We start from the raw sequence: 24,378 nt of genomic DNA on the forward strand, positions 1-24,378 counted from the left end.
AAACGAGAAGCGGCTACGCCCCGCTACCGAGCGGAAGCCTTGTATTGACATCATCTTGCATACTTCTAGGGGTGATAAGAGCTCCCTTTCTACATTGCGCGATCGAGCCATATGGAGCCAATCTATACCTAGCACGCTAGCACAGTGGCATGTATTGCATTGGTGATTATAAAGTCATGACACGGTTCCCAACTTGGAAAATTATCGTCCAATTCCTGTCAGTGTCTTAGTGAAAGGGTAAGGAGGTTTAGTTCGAACGAGGAACCTTGCTTTTGGTACATAATACTGTCTGGAAGGTCTCTCTGATGCGTGCTGATAAAGCCCGTGGACTTCGACTGCTGCGTGCAACCTAGGTGAGATTAAAAGAGAAGCTCACAGATTATTGAATGGGGTAAATAGCCCAGTGTGTCTCGGGATTGGAAGGGTGACGTTATAAAATGTGTTATTCATGTGTCTCGTTATATTAGTGCAGGTCAATGTTCTCCCGACATTCAACGCTACTTGCTTGAGTTGCACGTGTTCGGACGAAGTCATGATCAAGAAACAACGGAGACCCAACCCCCGCCCTAGAAAGTAGTCGAGTGCCTTCCAAGTATAAACGCCGTGACCTTCAACATGGAAACAAGGTCACCATTAAAATTTCATCCATGCCCGATTAGGATATCACGAGAACCGAGAGATCCCCGGCTAAAGTTGTCATTAACGATGGAAAATGCAGGAGAGTTGTAGGATGAGTAACGCCATGAACAGAGCAGCGAGCGTAATGGCGCAAGCTTGACTCATGGGCTGTAAGAGAACGTCAGGCCGGGAAACAACGGAGGCGATTTAGCACGCATGCTATGACTCCCGGCCGCGTTCGTTCTCAATACACGCATCACGCGCCCACATAGAGTTTCGCCATGGAATCGATCAAGGCATCCCGCTTGACCGGGTGCTCGTCCTTGAAAACATCCAATAGATGAACATTCCGTTTCAGTGCAGCTGAGACGGAGTGGCGGTCTGTCAAATTGAGATTCGTCTTGGCCTGGTTCACGGCAGAGGTCAGGTTGAGATTCGAGATGATCGAGGTGAGATTTCCAATGCCGCCACCACTGCCGCTGGAGCCGTCGGGATGAAGCAGGTGATGCAGGGTATTCTTCAATACACTGATCAGGCTAACCTCGGCGATGAGCGGAAGCTGATGCATGACTTGAGTGTAATAGGGTACTTCTGTGCCATTCCAGACGACAGACCGAGTAATCGTCTTCAGGGCCAAGTTGCCGCTCTTGAGGGCGGCCGCTTGGGACTTGATGACCGCTCCAAGGTTGGCGACAATCTTTTTCAAATCTAAAAAGCCTTGAATGGGACTTGTGTTGTTGCCTGGCTTCAGCGTAAGACCGTCCAGAGTGGCATTACCAATGACAAGGTCTCCGCTGTAGATGTCTAGGATGATGGAGCCAATCTCAATGGTCAGGATCGATGGGTTGGGAAGCGTAGCATTGCCGATGAGGTTAGTGCTACTACTTCCGTTCGCGGAGAGCAGCAATGTACTGTCGGATATGCTGAACCCATTGAATGAGTCGAGTGCTAAAGGACGACAATTAGTTTATTCTCCTCGATATTGAATTTGAACAGATCCTTCAGTTGTGATCACTCACTTGGAGACACGATATCCTTGTCCATGGTCACGCGAGACTTGATCTTTCCAAGATAGGAATTTGTCGATCCGTGAACCGACAATGCAGTTTCCTTTTGGAAAACCACATTGTGCACATAGCTGGTCCACGAAGACACATTCATCAGAGGCGTGAATTGATGTTGGACTCCAAGTGTCGTGTTTCCCTTGATGGTCTTGCCCTCGATCGTGATATTGGCAAAGGAATTGTCCACGCCCGTATCACGATTGAAAAGATCGAGTGTGATTGGATCGATGCGCACCGGCAGAGCCAGTTTCAAATCCAGTGCGGATTCCAGCGTCAAGAGAATCGAATCAGGCCGAGGTTGCATCACCGACGCATTGACCAGGACGAGGTCAGACTTGTTGACCACTAATTGCGAGACCGCGGGAAGAACCACGAGGAAGCTGCAAGCCGAAAGTGTTAGCAATGATCGCATACGCACAACAGGCTCCTTCGCTTCGCCTGAATCACAGTCGTTCTCGCGAGACATCGAGTGTTCAAGTTGTAAACACCCCCCATAACGATTCTTCCAATAGGCCATCAAATACTGGTACAACTTGCACTTACAAGATAGGCAGGAAAATCGCCAAAAAGATGATGTTTCCTATCAGATAACAACACCAAAACCGCTTCCAGTGCCGCGCCATTCGTTGTCGACGCGTGCGATGTGTCGTGGCGAGAGAGACTCCGCCGGCCGAGTCGACCTGTTCCAGCTTGGAGTTTTCATCGCCGCCGGTGGGTAGAGGTCCTCGATTGACACCGAGAGAGTACTTGGCATCGTCGGAGCTCAAGTAGGCCGGCCGGTCGTCTACTGATTTCTTGCCCATCTTGACTTTTTCCAAGTCCAAGGAAGAAAAAGGAATGGGCGAAGAGAACCAAGGGGGGCGGCGTGGATGTGGAGAGACGCAACTTCACCCAAGGGACTGACTAGGCGACGGCACGTTTCGACCAAGACAAAGCAGCTCGCCGTTCTCTTAAACTAAGCGGCACAGATGGGCGCACTGTCGCGAACATAGATCGGGCCGCTTGGGTCAAAAGGCTAGATGATGGAATGGCGCTGGAAGTACCTCGCACGAAGCCGAGCGCACGGACTAGTTTACTGTCTTATTTAACATTCCTGGGCTTTCAAACTTTCTTGAAGGGAGGGGGGTCGATCATCTTATTGAAAGTGCTGTACATGGGTGATGTTTAGTACAAGACTACCACTAGCCGCGTAGCAGTACTCGTAGTAGTCCAGTAGCATAGTCGCATTGTTGGAGACATCGGGGTCTTCGGGAAAGGATAGACGTCCGCGAGCGACGAATGGCGCGACTGAGTTCCAATGGCCTGAAAGGGAGATAATCTTCCGTGGGTCACTGTGGTCGACGGCGGGTTACTCCACAACCCCAGAAAATGCCCAGGTCCTTCGTGTAGAGTTTGGAGGGCGATGAGCTTCTTTCGTAGAGTCCGGGCCTTCTCCTGCATCGCCTCAAGGTGTCAAGCACCGCACAACCCTCTGTTTGTTTGGAACCGATGGAGCAGTACTCCATCTCGTCACCGTCAATGGCACGAGGAGGTGGGCCGAGGATCATCGCGAGCGCGAGGAGTGAAGTGAGAGGCGGCGGGGGGGGGGAAGGGGAGCTTCCCCCAGAATCATCGAAGCCAGACCCTGTTTGGGACTGGATGGGCTGACGCCACAGGCCATGGATGGAGGACTATCACTGCCTGAAACCTGAGCATGCATGTTGTATGTTGTACGGTTTAGGCGTGCACAGTGACAAGACTAGTGGTTCAGGGTTCCGTGGAGGGGTCCCAAATCCGACGCTGGGGTCGCCGCGACTTCCATCAAGAGAGACAGACAAAATCACAGGACAGGCCCAAGGCGAAGCTCCAGGCCTGTCTGTGCCTGTCAAGCACCGAGCCCCGGAGCCACGAGCCACGAGCCACGAGCCCCTGGGTTTCCTCCCGCCTGGGCGCAGATTGCACTGCAATCATTGCAGTAGCACTCGTCCGGACCAGGAGCTGACTCGTCGAATTGCCATGTAAACATATGGAGCCGGACGGGTGGTCCGCGCCCTGAGCGGGCGCCGGAGGACTATTCCTCATTTGGGATAAGATCCACACGCAGCGCCGGCATGGACGGGGGGAGGAATGATGAATGCAGTAAGGATTGACGGGGATGGGAATTGGCGATCTGCTGCGAACCGCGGCTGAAGGGGAAGCTTTGGACTAGGCCTGGCACCTGCTAGCGAGGGGAATGGAGAATCAGATGCAGCACGAGGGTGGAGGATTGTAGAAGAAAGGGGGAAGAGAGGAGGCTACTCGGCAAGTACAGTAGTACTAGACTACTAGTAGAGCCAGTACTGTTCGTACTGTAGTTCGTACTCAGTGAGTCAGTACTAGTGACTCTACTCAGTAAAGTCTACTGCACGATCACACCGGCTTCTTTCACGTGGGCAGTCCACTGAAGCCGAGCACGATTTCATGGTAGGCCGAGATGATGGTGGAGGGTCGAGGACCCAGGAACCGTGGCTGGATTATTCGTCCTTTGCTTTTGTCTCCTCGTGCCGCGATCGGCAAAAACAATGTCACACGCTGCTTTTCCGCCCTGACGGTAGGATCACCGATCAACGCATTGCCTGGTCGAGTGCGCCAACTAGGATTGTAGGTCAGTAGGCTACTCAGTTGCTCAGTAATCGGTCCAGAGTAGAAAGAGGGCAACCTGCATTGGCCGGACTTTCTTGGACTGAATGTCAACAAAATTCCATCTCCAGGGACCTCCTCCATTGTCACATTCATCACATGATAGTTCGGCATCGGCGAGAGATGATCGTAGCTGGCGCCAAAGTCAAAAATCCCGCCCCGACTGGTCATGGCGCGCATGCAGATGGAGACTCGGTTGTCCAACTAGCATCGCTTTGGGGTGTCCGGCCATGCTTGTGATTGTCGCATGATTTGGTGGGGAGAAGATGATCATGCTGGTAACGGAGACCTGTCGGGGTCTCTGGTATGAGATATTGAGGCATGTTCCATGAATGATCGACGTATCAGGAGAGAAAGAAGGGTAGGACTGTACTGTCGGTGATAGTTTGCCATGACAGTATGCTTCTAGGTCAGTGGCAAAGACACAATCCGTCAAGATCTACCGGAGACGATTTCCTTCTAAGGGAAGATGTGGAATGGCCGTGATATCAATTGCCAGTCAGTGGTGAGTCTCGTGACTCTAGTAGTAAGTATTCAGTCCCGGTCTTCTACGAAAAAAAGGACCACAAAAGACCACAAAACCTTAAAATGCGATAGAAAAAAAATCGAAAGAAAATAAAAGGAAAAAAGGCTTACGCAAATGGATTCCTTCCTCAATGGACCGAGACTTCCATTTCGCGTGTGCTTCGTGCTGACCCCCGGACGGAGGAGGTTTGAGCTTCCCCAGACTTTTGCCGGCCTGACAGTCTTGGAGATCGTCATGAGGGGTCCGCGTCCAGTTCCAGTAGTCTGACAAGAGCAGTCCAAAAAGAAAAAAAAGGACCAGGTAGAATGTCTGCACATTTAGTAGTGGTCGAATGGCGAGTTGGAAACCATCTGAACTTTCTACTGTCTATCTTCACTTGTTCGACCCCCCTATCTCCCCTGCTTGAATCAACCTTCTTGTCCACTGCCTCATACTTCGAATAAACCACATTCAATCAATGTCATCTTCATCCTCACCCCCATCCCCCGTGGATGAGAAACAATTCGAAGCCACGGGTGCAACCTCTTCTCACGGCGCCGCCTCCAATGATTCCGGCCGTCTCCACGCCCTGGAACAACTGGAGATTCTCCCCCAAATCCTCAACGAGGGCATCCTCTTCGCAGGTTCGGGCGCCGCTCTCCTCCTACAAGCTGCGTGGCCCGCCATCCGTGAAACCGAACACCCCCAAGGCGGGCACAAGGCTCTCGCCACGGAACTCATCGAGGCCCTCCAAACCCACATCAGTTACATCTCGACCCTGGTCTTCGGCACCCAGGCCGAACGCAAGGCCCTCATCGCCCTGCTACAGCGCGGCGATGCACCGGGCCTCGACGGAGGCCGCAACAATCGATTTGCGCACCACCCCGAGCTCAAACTCTGGATGGCAGCCACCCTCTACGCCACCGCCACCGACTTTTACCAGCGCGTTTACGGTCGCGTCGACTATCAGACCGCGCAGCATGGATACGCCGAGTTCACCCTGTTGATCAGCTACCTTGGGGTTCCCCCGGGCATGTGGCCCGAGACTCGCCAGGCGTTCTGGTCCTACTGGGATGATCAGATCTCCCGACTGACCGTGTCCACGGACGCGGCGGCATTTGCACGGGATCTGCACGAGAGCACCAAGATGCCGGGCTGGGTGCAGAGGCTGAAACCTTTTCTCAAGGCCGTCATGGTCGAAATGCTTCCGCCCAAGTTGCGCGATGCGTATGGCTTGCGGTCCACGCGGTCCACGCGGTTCTTGTATCGGTCGTGGATGGGCTTTGCGACGGCGGTGTATCCTGCCATGCCGAATAAGGTGCGATCGTATCCCTTGAGGTATTATCAGGATCGGATGAAGGAGCAGTTGAATGTGGTTTGAAAGAGAGGAGTACTTTTTTTTTTTCTTTGCTGGTTGAAACGGAACGAATCTGATGATAATGTCTGCCTTTGCCTTTTTTTTTGGCGGGGGGGGATCTGAGAATGCGCCGGAGTTCTCGTCAACACGGGGAGCCATTTTGTGACTAGAGTTAGTAGTACTTCAGGCCCGTCCGTCTCTGCGCTTGCTCTGTCTCGCGTCTACGTTTGGAGTGACCTTTTACTGAGTCCGCTGTCTACATCGATGTCTCTGATCTATCTGCTTATACCCTCGTTCTTTTCGGTGGAATACAAATGTCAAGGTTACGATCTCATTGATTGGATCTGTTTCTTGGTGGCTAGTATACTGTATGGTGTATACACCACACATTATACACACCTCCGACGACCTACCCAAATATAGTTGATTGTTGAACCCGAGGAGCGAAAACACCCATGGGAGGTCTTTCGGACTAGGTGAGAAACGAGATAGCCTCAACGGCAAGAGGGACGTACGCTCAAGTCTACCTATCAGGCATCTTCTAGGGGTACCTTCTAGCGACACCTCAGAACTTTCAAGTCTCGCTGGAGGTATAGTGGTGTTCCATTGATGGTCATGTTACATCTTGACTCAGCAAATGGAGAAGGTGTTTGACGTCCCCGAATCTCCGTCTCATAATCGAAAGAAATAATTCAACAGTGTCATATGCATTCCACTCTGTACTAAAGAAAGCCCATACGGGGGTATTTATCATGCAGTCGTTAAAATCGTGAAGAATAAAAACAAATGACGAATCCGATCACTCCCAGCAACAACAGTGTCGAAACCCCAGTGCTTAAACGCCCTGGTCCCTGGCCATATCGGCCTCGGCACCACGCTGGCGAACCTTGCCCTCGTCGTGAATGTCCTCGTATTCCTGTTGCTTCGCACGGTCACCGGTGATCGCGGCACCCACAGCACCGAGGTGGCCCTGGGCACGGTTCTCAACACCCTGACCCCAGTCCTTGAGCTGGCCCTTGGCCTCCTGCTCCTTGCCCGCGGCGTTCTGCTTGGCGCCGGCCTCGCGCAGGCCCTGGTTGCCGATGGCATTGCCAATGGCCTCCTTGGCGGAACCGACGGTCTGATCCCAGGAGCCCTCGGTGCGGTAGGAGTTGTCCTTGGCGACGGCGCCGGTGTTGGGGTCGGCGGCAAAGTTGCCGATCTTGGCGGTGGTGTGGGAGTTTTCGTTCTGCGCCTTGCCCTGCTCCTGTTGGACGTCGCCCTTCAGCTGTGCGGCAATAAAAGGATCGATATGTCAGTCCCGTGTGCTTCCATCCGGATTCTCAGGATTCGAGTGGTGCGATGGGGGTTGAAGAACGAGTGTTCAGAGCTTACCTCCTTGGACGAGTCACCGGTGACGGCACCAAAGGCACGCTGAGCGGCGCCAGTGGCCTGGTTCACATAGGAACCGAGGGTGGAAGCGTTGTTATTGTTGCTCTCAGACATGATGATGGTTGGATGTGGTTTCCTTTTGAATGGGAGGGAAGAGGGTTTTTTGGGAGGGGTTTGAGATGTGTGAGATTTTGGAGGGTTTGAAAGTCAGAACGGATTGTTTATTTGGGATCACCGCGCGGGGTTTGATTCTTTTATAAACTTCTGACGCGACTAGGAGGTTTACTCTCTACTCTCGAGGGTCGTTGAGTGGTGATGTCCAGGCACACGCAAACCCAAGCAATCAGTGACATCATCATCATCATTGCAAATGATGTCATGTCATGTGACTCTGAAAGAACAAGGTACACGTGCGCGTGGGAAGAACCCGCTGCACGTCACGTCATAACGTGCATGGGTGCCCCTCTCTTTCTCTTTCTCTCTGTCTCTTTCGGGGACTGACAGCTGCCGGTAGATCGTAGAAGTCTGTCAAATCGTTGGGACTTGCTCCGTCACCCGTGGTGGGTCAGATCTGGCCCTGTCGCCTGCTTGGCGCAACATGGGGACAATGATGCCATAGATGGCGTTACAAAACAAGGCTTGTTGATTTTTCGGCATCCCAAGGTGTGCCTCGCATTGTCGTCTCATAGGATGAACAGAGTTCAATATGTATTGCAACCATACATCAAAGGTCATCGCGGAGGCTACGTACAATACTAGGGGAGATAAAAAGCCTCGAGTCAAACAAGTCAGAGAAGCCGATTCGCTTCGCTCATGTCAACAACAGTGGAGAACCCACTTGGATCCCTGTTTACTGCAATCCGTCCCAGCAGCCTTGGGGGGCAACAGTATGCTGGCTTCATGTGATGCCCTATAATGGTCATAAATCATGATAAAAGAGAAGGAGGAGTGATCAAGATGTAGGCAACAATGCACGATCTATCTCTTTTGATGGTGGGGGTGACAATGGCCCAGACGGACCGTTCACCAGTGGCAGATGCCACCTTCGCTGTCGTCGGCCGTCCACGTCCCGCAGAGGCCAACCACTTGAAGATGTCCATCCGGTTGCTCTCCCACCTTGCTCAGCGAGGCCGAGTCCATTGCACCGGGTGTATTACTGAGCAGTCGTCGCGCCCACGCATCGATGGCAGGCTCACCTGTCTCATCTCTGGCTTGTTTGAGGAAAGGAATGAGCGCGGTACCACCCGTACCACGTAGCTTTTTACCGTCCGTGGGGACCACGGTAGCTAGATTCATGGCCGCAGGACGCATACTGGACGGTGGTGCTTGTTGGTTCCCACGAGACTGAACAATAATGTAGCGGGAAACAATCTGGATGTGCTTGTCGCGCATGTTTCGCAACATCGACAAACAGGCATCGTAGGCAATCCGCAAGGCAGGATCCGTGCGCCGAGCGTCGACATAAGCGCGGATGTTGGCAACAGCTTCGACATCTTGCAAAAACCGACGATGCGAGCCCGGCATGTATTCGCGCATCTCGTGAATAAACCCGTGACGCGGCCTTGCTGTTCCTGAAGTAGACGGCGACGACGACTTCTTCTGGTCGTGGGGGCCGACCCCCGTCGGACGATGTTCCACGCCTAGGACAATATCGAAGAACTGAATCAGTGAGCTTTGCGCATTGCTCCCACCGCCGTACTGGCGATACTCGGGGGGATTGGTCCCGTCATCGTATAGCAGACCGTGAGGGAGGCCCGCCTCACTCATGTTCTTGCTGCCGGCTAGGTAGGGCCGTATCCGGTGATAAAAAACGTGGGGGTCGCAATTCTCATATAATCGTTGCAACAGCAAGGTAATCTCGTCGATAATCTCGGCAAGCCGCTGTAAACAGGCGGTGACCTGGCTCGCATTCCCGGCGCGAGCGGCCGCAATCGCCTGCAGCATCAGGGGAAGTGCCGGAGCGCCCTGTGCCTCGATCGCCACAGATACCAGATAAAACCATTGCTCATCGAGAGAGCCTGTGAATGTCTGTAGGCAGGCGAGGTTGTCGAGGCTATCGGCAGGCTCGTCGGGGAAGATGGGCTTATAGTTCCAAAGACAGACTCCCGCGTAGGTCGCTACGGGGGGCACCTCCAGGCGCTCGCAGACTTGGTATAAGGGCACCGTAAGCTGCGGTGGAATTCTCTGTGAAAGGAAATCAGTCTCCGTCGATGGCTTTTTCCTATACTATCTTTTCAACGGTGGATAGGAAGATGAAAAGGGTGTATTTGCGGGGCCTCGTACCTCGGCTGGGCGCTCCCCGCCCCAGACATAGCTGTGGAGCAGAAAGACCAAGATCACATATGCACGACGCCACTCGGCCTCCGTCTGCAGGTGCTCTGTGGAGAGCAGAGGAAGTCGATCAATCACGGGTCGAATGCGCTTGCTGAGTAGCAACGGCTGCAGGTTTGCCGCAATTGCTTCCCATTTTGCATAGTAGAGGTCAGGTAAGGTCTCGAGCGGCAGCTCTGGCGGCAGGAATCCGTGTTCCGGCGACAGACCGTATGCCGCCAGGGAAGGCACTGGAGGTAGCATGATGGGAGGGCTGCCTTGCTGGTTCAGCAGAGGAGGTGGTGTGGTGTTGTGGTGGTGGTGGCGGTGATGAAGGGTAATGGTGATGCTTGCTATCCTCGTTGTCTTCTGCACGAGGACGAGCACCGGGGTTGAGCTCGCTGAGCGAGGCACAGGCACGCGATCAATCGGTAGCTTGCAACTCCCGGGTGGTCACTGTTGAAAAGTCGCACTGCAAGGAATCGAGTCGTAGAACAGAGATCACAAAAAAGATTGAGATTGGTAAGATGGGGGATTTTGAGACGACTTGAGGTTAAGTGTACGAGGAACAAGCTGCCTCACGAGACAAAGTGCATCCACCCCCTTTCTGTTAGCTGATCGAGTCCTTTGTCTAATTGACTCGATGTGGCGGCCGTTCCAAAGACGGGGAGTTCTTCCGAGCACGCTGATGAAGCAGGGCTGGACCAAGCGCCGGATGTGGACGGAGGCGATGGCAGAACCGGCGAGGGGATCGAAGAGGCAAACAAAGTCAGATTGACTTTCAGATCCAATCTGCGCAGGAAAAGTGTCCGCCAAAGAGCAAAGGCTGGGTGTTGGAAATGAGTCTGCTTTGTGACCCGGTCCTGGAGGAGAGACCAACTGGGTGAAAGAAAATAGGTCGAACCGGTTTCAGGTCCGCCAGGAGAATATGAGAAGATTGCGGTGGCTGATTGTCTGCAATGGCTGCCCTTTGTTTCTTATTAACCGATCACCTGGGAATCGGCCATCATAGTCGAATAGCGAAAAAGAAAAAAAAAAATGGCCCCCGTCCAGAGGAAGCACTCTCTCCGGGAAAGGGCCACCCCGTCAGAAGGTGCCAGTCCTGCGACCGCAATGATCCATTCAGGTTGTCGCATTATTGCTAATCAACCAGCGCGGCGTCCGCGCAGGAGACCTCTCCTCGGTCTGTGGACTCTTCAATCCGGCCTGCGGTTCGCCCGGAGAAGCCATGATCGAGCGAGACCGATGAGCGGAGATACGCAATGGACATGGTCCCGACGACTGAAAGGTATGAGAAATCATGGAACTGGGGTGGAATCGGATCCAGGAATGCTCGGGGGCATCGGAGGCACTTGTCGGTCGTGTAGAGGGGGTGAAGGTGAGGATTTATTGGAGTGTGTCTCGGCCGAGGGGGGGGGGGACTCTTATCGCAGCGTATTGGACCATCATACTATGATAGAGCCAGAGGCAAGGGTAGACGCTCTCCGAGTGCCAAAAGCAAAGAGACGAGGGGTCAATGAAAGCCGGACCCATGTGGGTTCAGTTTAAAGAGCTCGTCAGATATCTCGAGTCCAGAGAGTCCCGAGACGGCTGCGGATCCGCCTGGGGATCCTTGGAACCGTTGGGACGACGGGAGGGCCAAATTAGATTGGGTGATGGCGAGATGGGGTCCTCCGCCGAAGGTTTGACGGGCGGCGACTCGGTTGACTAGCGTGGGTGCTAGAAAATGAACCGGAGGCCACGCAAGTCTTCGTCGGAGCGGCCAACTGGGGGTCAACTGGGGGTCAACTGGAGGTCAACTGGAGGTCCACTCCGAGGATCGGGCGTTAAGCGAGACCGTCAGCCCCCCTCTCGCGTTCACCTACGCTACCCCAAATTCAGTTGACGGTGAGAGGCCGGGGCCAGCTGCCAGCAACGGCTGTCTCGAACGTCCCCTCTGGCACTACCACAACGTATAGAGTCTCTCGATACTGGAATGGCGTGTTTAAACGGTATGCCAGATATACTGAGCTCGTCGAGGGTCGCACATCAGTGACATTGAAAAGGTCGTGTACTGGTAGACTCACCGGTCACTGAATCATTGAATGATTATAGTAAGTACTAAGTAGTAACGGACTATATGTTCTATTGTATAAGGTAATGTGACTATGTACAGTGTTAAATGTAACTTACAGATGGACCGTATCTAATGTGTGTACCTCACATGAAGATATCAGCTCGAAGAGGCAATTGAATGCCTAAGACCGACTTGCCTACCTACCTGGTAACTACAGTAACTAGCATCGCTTGCACGTAACTTAATAGTAATGTACAGGTCCCTCGCTCCCATCCATTGAGCCCTCCACCCCAACATCCCCCCTCATCGAGCTCCATCCGCATGAACTCATCACTCTCCCTCAGCCCAACTCCGCATAAAACTCCGCAAACATGTCCGCAGAGAGCACAGGCCGACCTCGCCGCCAATCTCCAGCATCAGTTTCCGGCCCACCGGGCCTAGACGGATGGTCATCTCGCCTGAAGCCGCATAGCATCACCGTACAGGTGTGCAGTGTTGCAGGAGTTTCCCCGGCCGGCTGACGCACTCGAGACTGATGGCAAAGGTAATTAACCGACGATGTATCATAAGCCGCGCCCAGAAAGTCCGAGAGTGCAGTACGGCATCAGTTCGGTCAGTCAAGGCTTGTAGTGATCATGTGAAAGGTCATCCATTCCAGCCACATAAAAAAGCCACCGGACCATCCATACTATAGTTACTAGTTGAAAAGATCAACTGAAAACATCCTCAGAATAACAACCATTGCCAAGACTAACGAAACGGCCCAAGGACCATGAAGCGTAAATGTCCGCATGGATCCAGCTTGATCAACCAATCCCATCGCATATCCTCCATTCAGCCTCGCGTACTAGATACCGACCTATACACCTAAGTATCATGCCAACCTATTCCCCAGGTCGCCCATCCTCCCTCTAAAAGCTTGGGTCTGAACTTACAAATAAGTAACCTGCGTGGTCTGTGGTCACCCTACAAGGCGGGTTTTGCCGCAGACTGACAACCTGTCGGTCAGTCCCGCGGGTGGAGTTGTTAGACTGGCTAGATCTTCAATTCCTACGGCTACGTTGACAGCCGATGTAGTAGTGCCAGGTGCCTGGGGAGAGTTAAGCGCATCTCGTGCAGACACTCGCAGCCTGGGATACTTTCAATAGTTGTCGCAAGCTGAATGGCCGTGTGTCGTTCAAGTCCAAAGTTGACGGACGCTGACCTCGGACAATGTAAGTCTTGATCGAGCTCCGGACGCTCCTAGCTCTCCTTGCATAGTTGGGTACTTGATGCCATATTCATCTATATTACTTTCAGAATTTTGGTTTCCCCCTATAGACACTAACGCCAAGTCCATCAGTGATGCTGGTCAGTGCTGAACAATCACCGCAGGCCCGTCGTATTCGAACCGTCCCTTGACCAGATACATGAACAGACTGAGGAAGAAGACCGCCACAAAGATCACCACCGACCAGTTGAAATTATCCACCGTGATACTGCGCTCGCTGGGCCAGAGGGACCAAAACAAAGCAAAACAGGAGTAGATCAAGGCGATGATGTTGACAGTGAGCCCCCATCGCCCCATATCCCACTGTCGCGCCGGCAGACTCCCGGGGTCATGCAGCTTTTTGTAGATGACGCAGCCGATCGAAATGATGTATGTGAACATGAGGGCCGCGACATTCAAGGAGATGATGGCGTTGAACGCCGTCGTGGAACCAATGTTGATGAGCGCCAGCGCACAGCTCACTGTACAGGAGAGGGCGATGGCATTTGTGGGGATCTGTCGCTTCGGGTCCACTTTGCTGATGAAGCGTGAAAAGGGCAAGCCTCGGTCTCGAGCAAACGCAAAGGTTTGTCGTGATGTAGAGGCATTGAAGAGGATGTTGCTGAATATGACTGGCAAGAGGATGAGAGAGGTCAAGCCGTTGACACCTTCAATGGACACGGCGTTCTTGAAGACGTAAATGAACGGGAATCCCGTGTCATCGCTCAGAGCGTCCTCCACCGAGGGAATGGCAAACAGAAAGGTGACGAGCAGGATCGTCGCCATGATGCCGTTACTAAAGTAGCCCCAGGCGATGGCAACCGGGACATATCGACCCGCGTCCTTGACCTCTTCGGACATGTGGGCGCATGCATCAGAACCTTTATCGAAACATTAGCTTCGTAGCTACCAACCAACCCATCTTTTCGAAAAACCGGAGATCATTTGGAAAGACACGTACTCAATGAGCCATAGATGGCTGATATTTGCCCAATCATCACACTCAACCCCATCGTGGACCAATTCCCTCCATTCTGCCATCCGGTCACAAACACGGCTCTCGCGGACTGGTGAGGCGCCATGGCCCAGAGCACGATCAAGACCACCACCCACGCGAGCACGTGCAGGATCATGAGCAGGTTGCTCAAGACCGGCATCAAATCACTGGCATAGACATTCGCAATGTAAATCACCAAAACCATGGCGAACACGAACAACGTGCCTTGCCAATTCTGGGGCACATAATTCGGATTTCGGACACTGATGAGACCCTGAATGATCGTGCCTGTCAAAAAGGATCCCGATGCTGCGCCCGCTTGCCAGGCCAACACGGACATCCAACCCGTGACGTAGCTGAGAAATTTTTGATGCCGTGGGGAGGCGAATTCCGAGACCCAGTGATACTGCCCACCCGACGTCGGTGCCATAGAGGCCATCTCCGAGAGCGAAGCGATGATCAGTCCAAAGCCGACAAACGTCCACATGTACGACCAGAACATGCCCGAAAGACCTCCATTTTCTAAACCTTGGCTGTTTGAGCTGTGATCGAGTTTCGAGATAGATCAGCTCCATGCATTCCACCAGAAAGTCTCCGCATTCCACCGCGAATGAAAGACCTATCTTCGCTCTTGAGATGCAGTTGATATAACTGAGACCGATTTCACGTGATGGTTGACTTACATCAAGATGAACTCCCACGTTGCCTGCAGGATGGATGCAAAGCTCAAGGCGGCAATTGGGCGCATATTTCGCTGATCCCGGAATGTCAGAAGCGAAGACGGCCTCCAAAGGCGGGCATCGACGCACCCGCGCGTCTTTGGCCGAAGAAAACCAGACAAAGACCATACGAGAAGACGAGAAAAAAAAGAAGAAAAGAAGGGTTCACACACCTTGAGCTCCTGGACTTTACCCATCCGCTGCATGTCATGATCATCAAGAAGGGTGCCTTTCTGAGGTGGAGGCACATCACGATCGAGCGGATGGAACTCGACGTCCATCGTCTCCAGTTGCGTCGACTTGTTTGGGGTCTGCATCTCCATGGCCGCAGATGGGTCCGTCCGGACAGAGGCGGACTGGACCGCTGTCCAGATACTACAGCCTCTCGGTGAGTGAGAGACCGTCGACTGGGGGGGGGGGAGGTTTTGGCGACGAGGCGCAATCAAGGGCGTCCCGGTGGTGATGGGTAGTGGAGGTGGTGGACAGCAGAGCAAACCACGCGACAGCAGACGGTAAGCTATTAGTTATCCATAGTCATACCCTCCACGAGCAACGCCCTCATGTGCCCTCATGCGCCCTCGATGATGCGGGACGGCAGGGGGGCATGGATCAGGTAATAAAGTTCCAGTTTATCACGCATGGGGGGAGGTTGCCCTTGGAAGAATGCCTCGGGGCTTCGGCAGGCGATGAAGCTGTGGGTCATCTTCCAGCACGACTCCGGTATGATCATTTGCTGAGGGTTGCATTCTTCTTTCTCATCGAGGCGGGATAGGATCTTCTCCAGGCATAACTGGGTAATTGCGCAACCGTTGTTGCATCTTTCGGCTTCTGCCACTAGTCTGGATGCAGAAGCTGGCGAGTTTCATGCAGACAATCGCACTCGGTCGGGGATAGTTATCAGCAGGGATGATCAGGATTGATGATCCTCTATGCTGGAGTCGGGAGCAAAGACGGATGTAGTATTGATGGGGTCGTGCCGCGACTGCCTTTTCGAGACTCCTCCATGCCCCGATCAGATGGTGTACTTGTAGACTTGTAGTCGGTCCACCACGGCGATCCTCTGAAGGGTGGACGTTGGGACGTTCTGGGCGCCATTCCAGAATCTCCTCCAGCGGGCCTACCCGCCGTGGCTGGGACCTCCAGCCTTTTCCACTTGTGGATGCCAAAATGGATCCATTCCTCCTTGATCCGCGCACTTTCCACCTTTCTGGGACCCGAACTGGGGCCATCGACGATTAGAGTTTGGCATTAGCACCGGAATAGCCTCTGCAGAGGCTGTACTCGGTACGTCGGTACTACTTGGAAGTACTACTACTGACTTCTTCCTCAGTATTGCCTCAACAGAAATCGAGCATTTTGTTGCGTGGTGCAAGGCTGGTGGAAATGTGGGATGGCCGGGAGAACGGGAACATCGGTGCATGTCGTCCGGACCGGGTGGACGGTGTGAGTGGCATCCACGCCGTGGCGACGTCCTCATCATCATCTCACATTCCCGACTGCAGCCACCGACGAACCACCGGGGGGAATCGTCACCGCGTGTTGGCCATGTGTGCAGACGACTGAACGACCTTTGACGACCGCCTATTTTCCAGCCGCGTCTGCCTGGAATGATGCAACTTGAGGTCCTCACAAATATGTACGTACCTAGTCTTCCCCTGCACCTAGTCAGGTCATCAAGGTCATGTACCGAACTACAGAGACGCGAGTCTCGTGATTCATCCCGTGCAGGATCTTTCTACTGTTGGAGTGGCTGGGCACCGCGGTCGAGGATGTATACTACTACTACTACTACTACTACTACTACTACTACTACTACTACTACGAACCATCACCATCACCACCACTATCACTACCACCATCACCACCACCATCACTACTACTATCACTAAAGACTGAACAAATTTAGCAGTCGACTCCGCTACCATGCGAGCATTCCTCACGTCTTGGCAATGCATCCCTACTGGCGAGTCGAGTACGACGGTATTCTGTAGCTGCATCACCTCCCTGCAGATGTAGAGTGCTGGAAGGAGACATGATCGGCGCCACCAACAAGACTGGGCGGGCGCACTCTACATTCGATCGTATCTCCTCGAAAGGGTCGACCTCCAACTCTTCACTTCCCTCGAGTTTCCTCCCCGATGAACCAACTGGCCTCTGCCCACTGGTCCATGCAGGGATAAACAATCATGATCAGAGGGCAGACTTTTCACGTGTCCAGGGCCCAACGGGGCACGGAAAGAGGTTGAATAGGGAATACCATGCGTGTTTCAACATCATAGGATCTGTTATTTTTTTTTTCTTTTTCCGTGGATGATATTGACTACCCTGGTACGTAGACTCATAGGTCAGGTATTATACTACGAGGAGGCGTTAGATTTGAAACCAGAAAAGCAAAATTATGCAACCCCAAACACAATAGCATTCTCATACGCACTCACCCATGCATAAGCTGTCGATCGGGGCACGTTTCAAGCTGCACCTGTCAATCTTGGACTCCGTGTCTGGAGTCTGTAGTCTGCGGTCTGTGACTGCATAGTCGAGCGCATAGACTGACTGTTTCAGCCAACGGTATGCGGAGGCAGCGACCATCTCCGGCCCCATGTCCAGCAGCCATGCTTTGGCTCTTCCCCGAAGAGGCGCACGTCGGAGCATGGATCTGACACCCGGGGAAGGACTCCAGTTCCACGATCTCAACATCCTCCTCCTCTTCCTCCTCCTCGTGCTCGTGCCACATATTTCAGGTCTGGCGATTATTGACGACAGCCCATGCGGCACAACGTAACCTCCCCCCAGACTAACCCCCTGCCCCTTCTCGACCCACGCCCCTTGATGCACTCTGTCCTTTTTGGGAGGGGGAAAACCTGGAGCGTTCTTCGGTCAAGAGCCAAGATCGGGTCTAAGAATAACCCTTCTTGGAGGCCGGGTCGAAGGGCGGACGCAGCGAATCCTGGCCATCTGCAGGAGGGAGACATGGTGGTATGGTGGCATGGTGGCATTGGGACATTGTCATCATTCATCCTTTTCAGGGCTCGAGTCCTCGATCCATCGATCATTGATCATTGACCACTTTGCAGGTCGTCTGTTCGTCCCCACGAGGGTTAATTATTATACCTTTGACACCTTGTATACCTTTTACTCGATTTGTTCGCCCAGCCAGTCCCAATTAAAACGTCTTGCACCCCCCCACCGTTCGCGCCCAAATTGACTGTGGCAAAGCGTTGCTTGAGGCTATCTCACTTGCCTCGGCCAGCATTTCTTGCTCAAGACTCGTCCACCAAGACGGAGCAAAGGAATCGATCAATCTAGCGTCGCAAATCACTCAACAAACCCCCCCCTCTCTCTCTCTCTCTCCTCCTCTCAAATGTATCGATAGTTCGTTCCCCGTCTCAGCCTGGCGCAACACCTCATTATCTGATCCAACCCTTCTCTCCTTGTGTCTGCTCTTCTCGTCCTCCGCATTCTCCTCCTGGCACTAGTTCCAGCCCCGGAGGGACTGATATCCTCACTCGACCTCGCCATGCCGGCGACACCCGCAACGTCACTGCCGCCGGGTGTATCCCCGCCGCTCACGATAGACACCACGGATAATCACGGCGGATTGATAGTGATCTGGACTTCTTTGGCTTTGGTCGTGATCTTGTCCTCTATGGCAGCGCGGATATACTCGGCGTGTCAACGACATATCTTCCAGCGGGATGATTTGCTCTTTGCCATTATGGTGGTGAGTCTTCCACCACCGCCGGGAAGCGATCAGATCAGAATTGATGCGCATGGCCTCAATTCCCTCAGTGATATGTTCTACGAGGATATTCAGCGATACACGAAGACCTCGATCCTGTCTATCTGACATGCCGCTGATGAATGACCGTCCATAGATCGTTGCCATTGCTCAGACGGGCGTGGTGCTGTCTCAGGTCCGCCTGGGCTGGGGAGTGCATGGAGAAACTCATTCATCTCGCGATGATTCAATGCTCAAGGTCAGTCGGCACATTCCGACTTTCCTTCTCACTCTCACACTCACTCACTCTCTCACTCTCTCACACACTCACCCACTCGCTTTCTCTTTCGCTTTCTCTCGAAAAATTGACGGCTCAGCCAGCGCTGACCAAAATGCAGACCGCATACGTAGGCGATCTTCTCGCCATCCTAGCCCTAGGCCTCTCCAAAGTCACCTCCTGTATATTCTACGAAACATTATTCTCCCAACTTCAACTCCACCTCATCCGAGGCGTTCTCGTCGCAATGCTTCTCTGGACCGTCTTATCTATAGTATTGGTGGGAGTTCGCTGCAGTGACCAACCGTGGCTCGACCTGAGTGCTTCGCAATGTGGTAGTCTGGTGAGGAACCGATCTCGTATCGTCAATCGAAACGATACAGCGTTTCCGTGTCTCTCGTGAGATCTTCATGTATGCTAATTCCGAAAACCTCGGCAGTTCCCGCGCTGGATCGCGATAACCGTCTTTGACATTGTTACGGAGCTCTTACTCTTCGCCTATGCGGGATTCGCAATCCACAGGATTCAAATCTCCTTGCGCAAAAAGCTCATTATTGGAATCACCCTCGAGAGCCGTATCATGTGAGTTTCCAAAAAGAAAAATAAAAAAAACCCCCTCTCCCCCGGCCGAACTGAATCTACACTGCCTCTCAACCCCGCCGCTGACCCATCGCCTCGCCTTGTCTTGCAGGCTCATTCCCCTCGCCGCCATCCGACTCTACTACATGCACCAACAGATCGTATCGACCGACCCCGTGCTCCTGGGAGCCTACTCCACCGTCACAACCGAGGTCTACATCGCAATCAGCGTCGTCTGTCTCATCGCCGCCTTCCTCAAGTCATTCATCGTCGTCTTCGTGGACAAAAAGACCCTTTCATACAGCGACGGGACGTCCACCTCTCGTTCGAAATCCAAGCGCTTCTCCTCCGGGACTGCGGGCCCGGCTGCAAAACCCATGGGTCATCATAGTTCGGCGTGTGCGGTCAGAGGGTGGGAGAGGGAGGACGATCCGATGATCGATCGGCCTGCTGATGCGCGGGGGTTGCAGATCTTTAAAACGGTGCAGTTGGATGTGCGGGATGAATCGATAGAGTTGGCAGATGCGGGACAGGGAAGGGCGTCCACGCCATCACCTCAGTATTGACCGCAGAGCAACCCTGACTTTTGCTTACAAGATCGGACGTTCATCGATCATGTAGTGTTTGATATCTCTCTCAGCCGAACCCTTGTCGCGCTAGTGGTTGGTCTCGCCAGATGAGCCGTGATGCTCTACGTAGGTATGTAGGTTGTAAATGAGTGACTTACAAGGATCGTGGGTACTAGGTCTGAAAGTCCAGACTGGCAGATTGCCCCTTATCCCTGACCGAGATCCATCCATTTAGAATCACGCCTTCCACCCGACATTTGAGTGAGGAACTGTTTCTTGCATTCTGTACATAAAAGCGGAAATTTACTCTTACATGCATTCATACCACAACGCCTTTCCCTGGAAACGTAGCAGAGTCGTCCTCCAGGGCGAGAAACCATTATACCATATTGGGTGAGAAGAAGCAAGGCGAACGGGAAAGCACAATCGATGACCAAACGAGCAGATTCCCTAGTGCTGGCTCCACTGGATCGTCTTCAAGTCGATTCCCATCTGAACCATTTCCCAAAGAGGACTGATATCACGGAGTTTCTCCACGCGTTCGTGAACATACTTGAGAACGTAATCAATCTCGGCGTCGGTGGTGAATCGACCGATACCGAAACGAATACTGCTGTGGGCACTCTCGTCACTGCTACCCAAGGCACGCAAGACATAGCTGGGTTCCAGGGAGGATGACGTGCACGCACTGCCCGAAGACAGAGCAATGTTCTTCAAAGCCATCAGAAGAGACTCGCCCTCGACATACGAGAATGAAATGTTCACGCAACCCGGATAGTGAGCCACAGGATCACCGTTGAGCGTGGTGTGCTCCAACCCAAGCAGGCTGTCACTAAGACGCTTTGACAGGCGCGAAATGTGCTTGTGATCGTACTATGAAATGCCCAATTAGCATCTACTCAGCACCAAACCTCATGGGTCTTGACTTCTAGAGCTTCACGGAAATCTGAAATCGAAAAAAAAAAAAAAAAAAAAAAAGGAACAGGAGGCTACAACGGAAAATCTTCAAGAGAGGAAGACTCCGAAAAGGCAATTTGTGCTTACCTCCATTTCTTGCGAAGCGATACGGCATGCCTCGCCAAAGCCAACCACCAAGTGCGGTGCAAGTGTTCCACTGCGGAGACCACGCTCTTGGCCGCCTCCTGAAATAATCGGATCCAAACGGACACGAGGACGACGACGGACATAGCAAGCTCCAATACCTTTGGGACCGTAGATCTTGTGACTTGAGATGGACATGAGATCAATGTTCATCTTGTTGACATCCATGGGAATCTTGCCCACAGCCTGGGCGGCATCGGTATGGAAGAAGATCTTCTTTGACCGACACAGCTTGCCAATCTCTTCCAGGGGCTGAATGACACCGATCTCATTGTTCACGGCCATGATACTGACGATTGCGGTATCCGGGCGCATGGCGGCTTCCAGGTCCTCCATACGAACGAGACCGTTGGATTGCACAGGCAGGTAGGTGACCTCGAATCCCTCGTCCTGCAGATGACGGCAACTGTCCAAGACACACTTGTGCTCGGTCTGCACGGTGATGATGTGCTTCTTTTTACCCGATCGACCGAAGAAGCGCGCAACACCCTTCAGACTCATGTTGTTACTCTCAGTGGCGCCGCTGGTGAAGATGATCTCCTTGGCATCCGCACCAATCAGCTTGGCGACGTGCTCGCGGGCCTCTTCAACAGCCTTTTCTGTCTCCCAGCCGTATGCATGGGTACGGGAATGAGGATTACCGTAGATCCCGGTCAAGAACGGCAGCATCGCATCGAGAACCCGGGGATCCGTGGGGGTTGTCGCTTGCATGTCGAGGTACATGGGGCGAGTTCCTTGGTCCATCACGGTCGCCTGCTTCAGGACGCCGGCAGCAGGACTCATCGCCGCATCGGCTGACATGCCCGAAGCAGACAATGTAGCAGTTGATGGAGCGACGCCAGTCTGCTTCATGAAAGACTTCTGTTCATCCTTGATGGCGGTATCGACATTGACCTGGGCTTGTCCAGCCTTGGTCTCGGTAACATAGGTGCGGGCACCGCGGAGACCAGTGGCGAGGGAGCGTCGAGGGGTTGCAAAGGCGCCGGGAGCCGGGAGGCGCCTTGAGCAGGCGCGAGAAGCATGTCTCCAAGCAGCTGGACCAGCAGCAGACATGATGACGGTATTTTGAAATGAAGTCAGTCTGTTGATGGGGAAAGATTGATAAGCCAAGACCTGAAAAGAAACAGCTCGGTGATGATACTGCCGGGCGGTAGCCGTTTTGCCGATAAACTCGGGAAATTCCCGATATGGCAAACCGGGGATTGGATTGACCCGGGGGAAGTTCGTTGTCCTGACTCCTGAGGCACTCCACCCTAGAAGAATGATCTTCTTGCAGTTACCAAGTCGGGAGGTCCGTGAAGCGCCGCCACTTTAATAATAATGTAGAGTCTTTGGGCTGCGTCGAGACGTGGGTGACTAGGTGGTGATATTGTACCAAGTCTTTATCAGGCGAGTCTTTCCGGTGGTTCAGCCGCCATGGATTGCGCGGAGAGGCTTTCAATCTCCTGTTGCAACTAACTTCTTGCCAGTAAGAATACGTTCAAATGCCCAGCAGGCTAAATGACAGGTAGAGAAATGAGGGTGATCCCATCGTTCTCTTGTAAATCGCACTTGATTTATGCCTCTTAACTATACCTATGATCATTGCCAAGAGCCTCTAGAATGACCTGGCCAAGGCAAACTACAAGCCATAGGTAACCTATTAGTCCTTCTTCGGCCCTTTTTTACATTCACCTGTACATGGAATCAACCTCCCCCCCCAGGAGACTGCCAGCTGTTGGAGTGTCATCTGACTTCCGACTTATCCATACCGTGATCCTGCTTCCACCTCCTGGAGTCAATCTGAATTGATCTCTCGATCTCGTTGCGTGTCTGTCTATCTTAGACTTAAATCAAATCTTGATGTTGTTTCTCTAGGTCGTCCTTTCCTCTTTCTGTGTAAATCGATGGAAGTCTGTCTCGGGGGTCACTGCTCCCTTTCTTCAGCACCTCGCTCGGCCACTTGCGCATCCCCGAATCCCGTGTCTCACAGCGGAACCTGGGCATCCGAATCAGTCGATGCAGTCTGGTCTTTGGATGGTCAAACTTTGTTTGATGATCATGACAGTCCGTAGCTGAGGTAGTACCCTCACATCTCCTTCAAAAACCATCCACCGGCACCATCTTTTCCCTCTGGCCATTGCGGGCAGTTATCAGGGAACGTGGATATGCAGCCGAAGTACCTTCGAGGCTCGCAAAGTACCTCACTGCAACGATGAAGACTCTCAGTCACCCTTACCATCCCACCGACATTGAGTTCACTGATTATATGGCGAATACGATGAGCCTTCCTGCGCTTCTCAGCAGCTTCACATTTGGGACACTGGTGATATTTTGCCTCACCGCAGCTGGTCTCAACGTTCTACGCCCGACCTTGACCCGCCGTGATAAAGTGCTTGCAGGATGGTTCGTCTACAGTAAGTACATTCCGTGGCTGTTTGCAGAAAATATGATGTGAGGTGGACATACCTGACATTGAAACGGGGATTGAATTTTCAAGCCGGATGCATACACTTTTTCTTCGAGGGTTATTTTGTCTTCAATCATCAGAGAATGCCCGGCATGATGGACCTCTTCGGCCAGCTGTGGAAGGAATACGCCCAGGCTGATTCACGGTATCTGACCTCGGAACCATTCGTACTCTGTATGGAGGCTATCACTGCCGTATGTTCTTGTTTTGTCGATGGCGTCCGATTTCACTCGGAGCTAATCCAACGATATAGTTTGCATGGGGACCGCTTTCATTCCTCACGGCTTGGATGATTGTTGTGAGGTCTCCTTGTCGCTACCCAACACAGCTTTTGGTCTCAATGGGCCAGCTCTACGGAGATATCCTGTACTATGCCACAAGCATGATGGACGAGTACCATCACGCGGTTTCCTACTCACGGCCTGAGGCCTACTACTACTTTGGATACTTTATCTTTATGAATTCGTTTTGGATTGTGATTCCAGCATGTAAGAGACCAGAGCTCAGTGAGTCTCAGTTGGATGTCTGCTGACATCCATTCATTGCAGATTGCATGTACCAGAGCTACTCGGAACTGGTTGAACTTCTGGACAGGGTCCAGGTTCCCACGAGAAGGAAAGCTTCATGATTGCACGCATGCTTTCCAAAGAATGCGTCCAAGAGTGGCATGCTATCATCGAGGACTGCTCTATGCAGCTTGGGATTTGAGAATGCCTCTCGACCATTGCACCTGATTTTTTTAACCTTCGATCTGGGGGTTGGCGCTCGAGATGGGGTTTCG

The 24,378-nt window shown here is 52.9% G+C and overlaps 10 protein-coding genes across 10 annotated transcripts; 4 read left to right on the forward strand and 6 right to left on the reverse strand.

Annotated features, from left to right (window-relative positions):
• Window positions 1-874: 874 nt before the first annotated feature.
• N7539_007961 (DUF3712 domain-containing protein) lies at window positions 875-2,485 on the reverse strand (the record flags this gene model as incomplete). The annotated part of the gene is made up of 3 exons (XM_056937562.1): window positions 875-1,566; window positions 1,638-2,062; window positions 2,226-2,485. 3 exons carry the CDS (start codon window positions 2,483-2,485, stop codon window positions 875-877), a joined length of 1,377 nt encoding a protein of 458 aa, XP_056787427.1.
• Window positions 2,486-4,085: 1,600 nt separating this feature from the next.
• Window positions 4,086-4,511, reverse strand: N7539_007962 (uncharacterized protein; the record flags this gene model as incomplete). Its single annotated transcript, XM_056937563.1, has 1 exon — window positions 4,086-4,511. One exon carries the CDS (start codon window positions 4,509-4,511, stop codon window positions 4,086-4,088), a length of 426 nt encoding a protein of 141 aa, XP_056787428.1.
• An 812-nt stretch (window positions 4,512-5,323) lies between these two features.
• Window positions 5,324-6,226, forward strand: N7539_007963 (oxygenase MpaB family protein; the record flags this gene model as incomplete). The annotated part of the gene is made up of 1 exon (XM_056937564.1): window positions 5,324-6,226. One exon carries the CDS (start codon window positions 5,324-5,326, stop codon window positions 6,224-6,226), a length of 903 nt encoding a protein of 300 aa, XP_056787429.1.
• An 811-nt stretch (window positions 6,227-7,037) lies between these two features.
• Window positions 7,038-7,687, reverse strand: N7539_007964 (uncharacterized protein; the record flags this gene model as incomplete). The annotated part of the gene is made up of 2 exons (XM_056937565.1): window positions 7,038-7,469; window positions 7,577-7,687. The coding sequence occupies 2 exons, from the start codon at window positions 7,685-7,687 to the stop codon at window positions 7,038-7,040; spliced, it is 543 nt and encodes a 180-aa protein (XP_056787430.1).
• Window positions 7,688-8,596: 909 nt separating this feature from the next.
• Window positions 8,597-10,147, reverse strand: N7539_007965 (indoleamine 2,3-dioxygenase; the record flags this gene model as incomplete). The annotated part of the gene is made up of 2 exons (XM_056937566.1): window positions 8,597-9,757; window positions 9,857-10,147. 2 exons carry the CDS (start codon window positions 10,145-10,147, stop codon window positions 8,597-8,599), a joined length of 1,452 nt encoding a protein of 483 aa, XP_056787431.1.
• Window positions 10,148-13,290: 3,143 nt separating this feature from the next.
• Window positions 13,291-15,227, reverse strand: N7539_007966 (putative GABA permease; the record flags this gene model as incomplete). Its single annotated transcript, XM_056937567.1, has 4 exons — window positions 13,291-14,069; window positions 14,150-14,727; window positions 14,869-15,002; window positions 15,078-15,227. The coding sequence occupies 4 exons, from the start codon at window positions 15,225-15,227 to the stop codon at window positions 13,291-13,293; spliced, it is 1,641 nt and encodes a 546-aa protein (XP_056787432.1).
• Window positions 15,228-16,287: 1,060 nt separating this feature from the next.
• Window positions 16,288-16,810, forward strand: N7539_007967 (uncharacterized protein; the record flags this gene model as incomplete). The annotated part of the gene is made up of 2 exons (XM_056937568.1): window positions 16,288-16,347; window positions 16,652-16,810. 2 exons carry the CDS (start codon window positions 16,288-16,290, stop codon window positions 16,808-16,810), a joined length of 219 nt encoding a protein of 72 aa, XP_056787433.1.
• A 1,611-nt stretch (window positions 16,811-18,421) lies between these two features.
• Window positions 18,422-20,044, forward strand: N7539_007968 (uncharacterized protein; the record flags this gene model as incomplete). The annotated part of the gene is made up of 5 exons (XM_056937569.1): window positions 18,422-18,625; window positions 18,780-18,881; window positions 19,021-19,242; window positions 19,339-19,481; window positions 19,591-20,044. The coding sequence occupies 5 exons, from the start codon at window positions 18,422-18,424 to the stop codon at window positions 20,042-20,044; spliced, it is 1,125 nt and encodes a 374-aa protein (XP_056787434.1).
• Window positions 20,045-20,497: 453 nt separating this feature from the next.
• N7539_007969 (Cysteine desulfurase) lies at window positions 20,498-22,201 on the reverse strand (the record flags this gene model as incomplete). Its single annotated transcript, XM_056937570.1, has 2 exons — window positions 20,498-20,920; window positions 21,092-22,201. 2 exons carry the CDS (start codon window positions 22,199-22,201, stop codon window positions 20,498-20,500), a joined length of 1,533 nt encoding a protein of 510 aa, XP_056787435.1.
• A 1,141-nt stretch (window positions 22,202-23,342) lies between these two features.
• On the forward strand, window positions 23,343-24,225 carry N7539_007970 (EXPERA domain-containing protein; the record flags this gene model as incomplete). The annotated part of the gene is made up of 4 exons (XM_056937571.1): window positions 23,343-23,544; window positions 23,628-23,791; window positions 23,851-24,085; window positions 24,146-24,225. The coding sequence occupies 4 exons, from the start codon at window positions 23,343-23,345 to the stop codon at window positions 24,223-24,225; spliced, it is 681 nt and encodes a 226-aa protein (XP_056787436.1).
• Between the last annotated feature and the right edge of the window lie 153 nt (window positions 24,226-24,378).

Source organism: Penicillium diatomitis, assembly GCF_028827545.1.
Source record: "Penicillium diatomitis strain IBT 30728 chromosome Unknown utg000011l_segment0_segment0, whole genome shotgun sequence".
Lineage (NCBI taxonomy): Eukaryota > Fungi > Ascomycota > Eurotiomycetes > Eurotiales > Aspergillaceae > Penicillium > Penicillium diatomitis.